The following is a 4920-nucleotide window of genomic DNA, read 5'->3' as shown; positions in this document are numbered from 1 at the left end:
CTTCTCCATAGAGCGCCCCCTGGAGGACTGAAGGAGCCCCACAGCCAAGCTCCCTACAGACCACCTTTGCATCCTGCTGGTCAAAGTCAGCTTCACACACTGAGGACCACCACTGGTTATACTGGTTAGACTGGTTAGACTTCACCTCCAGTCTGCCTGAACACTGACTGGCTCCTCCCACCAGCCTGACAGAGTCTGCAGAGAGAGAGACCTCATTCAAACCCTGACACAACAAATAATATTCCAGCAGTTATTTGTAGGGTTTGAAGATTCATTTCTTTGGCACCATCTTGTGGTGGCATGAAGAATGACACTGTGGTACAAATGCATGATAAAGAATAAAACCAAACCTACCTAAGCTATTGGTGATGTTACAGAGGTTGATGGTGAGGTTGCTGAAGATGTCCTGGAGTAATGAGACGTCCTTGACATAGTACATGTGAGATTCTTTGGAATCAGAGGCCATGGACCTCAGCTCACTCTCGTCAGCATCATTCACACCTGAAAGAATAATGTTGTGTTAATACTGTCTCTCAACAATGAGACCCAAACAAAGAAAACTGTTTGGTTGGCAAAGTAAGAGAACTGTGTTTTCCTGAAGCCTGAACTAAACCATGACTAACTTTACTGATTGTTAATCTAATGAATTAGAAATCATGTACTTTACTTTCCTGCTGACTCTGTGCTAAAGAAAGTCCATGTTTTCATCTGGACTTTCTTCCTTCAGGGCAGCAGCCTGGTTTTAGTTCAGTAAGTCCACTGTTAAAATCAACTTCCAAAGACCTGGAACATGCTTCCCTTGATTTTCATGACATGAAACATTAACTGACACAAATGACAAATGTAGTACTTTGTGTCCCTCACAGGGTTAGCTAGCTAAAGTTTTCATTGTGACAAACAGGAAGTAGCATGTTCAATTCATCTCAATGTGTTTAATTCTTTTGTGGTAAAGTGTTGTAGTTTCAGAGCTTTTCAGAGCTCATCCTCACTTTAACTTTTCTGAGGCTCTGCTGTTTTCTCAGTATTCAAACTAAGTCAATCACCAATAGTGTAGATCTCAATGCCGTCGTCTTTCAGGTTCTGTGAGGGGAGGTTTGCGTCTTCCCTGGACTTTGCACCGGTGATCAGGACAAGTATTCTTTTAGAGTCTGGACGCATTCCCACATGAGGTTTAAAGAACCTCTGGTTGATGTAGTTCAGAGCCCAACCTGTTTGACAGTAATAAACAGACATCAAGAGACTCGGCTTTTCAGTTGTGAAGTTGATGCAGCTTCTAACAACTGTGTTAGAAAATATCTGGTTGACAGAAGCCTGTGGACATAAAAACTGAAGGAGAGAAGTGAACTACAGCTCCCAAGATGCAATGCAGTAAGAAATATCCAATCACGGAGCTTCAACTTCTGTAGTGAGCTGCTTCCATCATTACAATTATTAATGACAGGCAGCACTTTAGATTCCAGCCTGCAAGTTACAGTCTAATTATTTAGTACATATGCAGGGAATCAATAAGGTTCTTACGGAGTGTCTATATGTAAGAGCAAAGGATTATGGGAATAAGAGAGTAACAACTTTGTGTTCTTATCAAGGAAAATGGGTAAAATGTGGAAACAGTGTTGATAACAGTGAAATTATCTAAAGTATATTTTTAAAGTTATGAAATATTTCTTTAAAACATGACAGTAAAAAGACTTTAATATGGAGTACTATTGTTGTGTACACACTTAAGTTATTTTAAGTTTTAATATATGTCGCTGTGTTAAGACTGGGAGGACGGGTTCACCTCTATAACTGACTCCCTGTCATCACCTGTTGTTATGAAAGTACATATTGGCTCAGCCGGTTGGTCCCTGTATGTTCCCTGTAATAACTTCATATGTGCTGATCAGTGTCATTGATTTCTGTCTCCTTAAATACAAATGAGTTTCTCCTTATTCACTGTTGTTTTTCCTTGTATCTACATGTACCCAGTAAGTATTTCATTGGTGCCCTGTATGGACAAACCTTCATTTAAAGCTGTGATCTTAAGTGTTACTCAACATTGTTATTACACTGTTATACTGATTATAATTACTATAACAATATCAACACTGTCATTTACCACCATCTCATTTTTATTGTTGCTGCTCTCAGTGTTTTTATGATGACAAACAGATTAAGGTAAAAACTTTCTAACAACTTGATCTAAAGTCTCTTTTCTGAAGATGCTTTGTCCATAACATTTTAAATACACAGTCGTGTTTTGAGAGGGAGTGGATTCCATTAACACTTCATTCAATATATACAATATATACTGTATTATAAACACCTGAAGTTCATTTTTCTACAAAACACTGATCACGAACAGCTTCACTTCCTCCACTGATGAACCTAAAGACTCAAAGTTCATATTTTTGGATCCTTTGGGACCAGATCCAACTGGAGCCTCTGGTTCCACAGTCCCTCCCTGGTGTGAACGTGGTGTGGACTGAACAACATGATGGTAAATCACCTGTGCTGGTGGTTGTTCTTCCTGCATATCTCAGGTTGGCTATGGCACTCAGCAGGGATTGTTTGGTTTGGTGGGTGTTCAGGTGCCACACAGTGTTTTGGGTTTTCCTGTACCAACTCAGACCTGCAGAAAACACAGAGGACATGCTGATCCAGCATCATTATTATAATATTATTATTATTATTATTATTATTATTGTTATTATTATTATTATTGTCATTATTATTGTTATTATTTTCTGGTTGTCATTATCGTCTCATGTAAATGTCAAAATGTACATCTGTCTGAAGAGTGCTTCATAATAAAAGCTTGAGGAGGATAATAAAAGAAAAGCAATGAGATTTATGAAACAGACTTAGAGGAAAATTAATAAATAAGTTCAGAGGCTGATACAGACATAAACAGATGAAGAAAACAAGGATCAGTTAAAAGCAGAGGAACATGGGACAGAAGGGAAACGATGAGGAAGTGAAGAGAGAGAGAGAGAGAGATGTACATGTAAATAAATAATGGTTTGTGTGTGATGACAGTTCAAACAGCATCTAGATATAAACCAGTACAGAGCAGAGCCAGACAGACAAAGCCACTGTCTGAACCTCCGAATATCAAAGAACTAAAGTGAAATACAATATACACTGTTGTATTTCTTTTTCAGTGTACATCCTTTGACCTTTTGTCTTTCCAGTCTGCTGTTGCTAACGATGGAGTTTATTGCAGAAACACTAAAACTGGATCAGTTTATCTTCGTCACTGCTTTTAACTTACTCATGAATATTTTAATGATACACTGAAAACAGGTACTGAAAAATATTCAATGTCTTCCTTCAAAGTCACTTCACACATCAATACTCTCCTCTTGGTTTTACTACAACACGTCATTTGGAAAAATGTTGTTTTACATAATTTGGGGGATTTTTTATTTGGAATAATTCAATGACTTCACTCTTATGATCTTTTATTTTGAAATTGTCGTGATGTTTTTAATGGTCTGAAGGTTTTTTAAGATAAAGTGTGGTGGCACCAAATTCACATCCATCACCAGGAGACCCCTGATTGTTAAATCAAACCACCTGGTTTTTAAAGACTTTCACTGTAATTCCTTTAAACCTTGTAAGAAGGTCTCTTATTTGTTTTCCACAGACCAGAACTTTGGTTCAGACTTCTTTCATGAACTAAATGTTGTAGTATAACCAACAGGACCTGTGCTTATGAATACTCATGGAACAGCAGTAGTAACAGTACTGAGAGAGTAGTATGAATAGTAGTAGTAGTAAAAATATTACCAATCTGGACTCTGTCTGGGCCGATGTCAAAGACTCTGACGATGTCAGCAATAAAGGAACGGACGGTTTCAAAGTCGATCTCACTGAAAGGTTCCAACACCAACAGCATGATGTCAGCTTTGGCTGTGGTTCCACACTGAGCACCTGGAAGAAAAACAGGATTATGGGATTCAATAAACAACTAAACACAGAGAACTAATTCTACACATACACATGATGTAAACGCAACGATTGTGACCATCATCACCACCACCAGCCACTTCCTGTTTCCCAGTGAAGAAAAGAGATGATAGAAACAGAAGCAAAAGAAGAGTTACCATTGGTGTTCATTTGCTCTACTGGAGACCGGCCGTGGAGAGGAAGACACAGGAAGCTCTCGATGAATGAATGACAGGCACACAGACAGGGCCAGTAAAGAGACAGACAGGGCCGGTAAAGAGACAGACAGGGCCAGTAAAGAGACAGACAGGGGCGGTAAAGAGACAGACAGGGCCGGTAAAGAGACAGACAGGGCCGGTAAAGAGACAGACAGGGCCAGTAAAGAGACAGACAGGGCCGGTAAAGACTTGATGGATGTTTTGGCGGTCCACCAGCCCAGTGATGCAGCAGTCCACCAGGATTTCTCCAGGTTTGATGCTGAACTCACAACGTTTCTGTTAATGCTAACGTTAGCTATGTAGTGAGTGTGTTGCTCAGACAGAGGTTGGTACACCCCAAAGACAGAACACCACACACCCGCAAAAGCAATCTGGTGTATGCAGTCCGGTGTAACGAGGAATGCAATGACCTCTACATTGGAGAAACGAAACAACCACTGCACAAACGCATGGCCCAACACAGGAGAGCTAACTCCTCAGGCTTGGACTCTGCTGTTCATTTACATCTCAAGGAGAAAGCCCACTCCTTTGAGGACAGCAATGTCCACATCCTAGACAGAGAGGACAGTTGGTTCAAAAGAGGAGTAAAAGAGGCCATCTATGTAAAAATAGAGAAACCATCCCTCAACAGGGGAGGAGGTCTCAGACACCACCTATCTCCAATTTACAATGCTGCCCTTTCATCCCTTCCCAGGAGATTCAACAATCTAGCCTCCAAGAATAACAACTGTTCACAAGTGGCGAGTGACTCCAACGACTGTCGTTATAACAC

The 4920-nt window shown here is 40.1% G+C and overlaps 1 protein-coding gene across 1 annotated transcript in view; it reads right to left on the bottom strand.

The window, feature by feature from the left end:
• The window catches only part of LOC111655113 (scavenger receptor cysteine-rich type 1 protein M160-like), a 14448-nt gene that overhangs the window by 6649 nt on the left and 2879 nt on the right, over positions 1 to 4920 (bottom strand). The window contains exons 2-6 of the mRNA XM_087174029.1: positions 3772 to 3915; positions 2489 to 2611; positions 1044 to 1208; positions 355 to 501; positions 17 to 195 (exon numbers count right to left, since the gene is read on the bottom strand). Of these exons, the coding sequence (XP_087030155.1) occupies positions 17 to 195; positions 355 to 501; positions 1044 to 1208; positions 2489 to 2611; positions 3772 to 3915 (758 nt within the window). The remainder of the gene's footprint in view (positions 1 to 16; positions 196 to 354; positions 502 to 1043; positions 1209 to 2488; positions 2612 to 3771; positions 3916 to 4920) is intronic.

This window comes from Seriola lalandi, unplaced genomic scaffold (genome assembly GCF_002814215.2).
Source record: "Seriola lalandi dorsalis isolate HSWRI2012SDOR001 ecotype SW California unplaced genomic scaffold, Sedor1 jcf7180002054305, whole genome shotgun sequence".
Lineage (NCBI taxonomy): Eukaryota > Metazoa > Chordata > Actinopteri > Carangiformes > Carangidae > Seriola > Seriola lalandi.
Note: the sequence above shows the minus strand (reverse complement) of the source record. Positions and strands in the feature narration are given on the sequence as shown.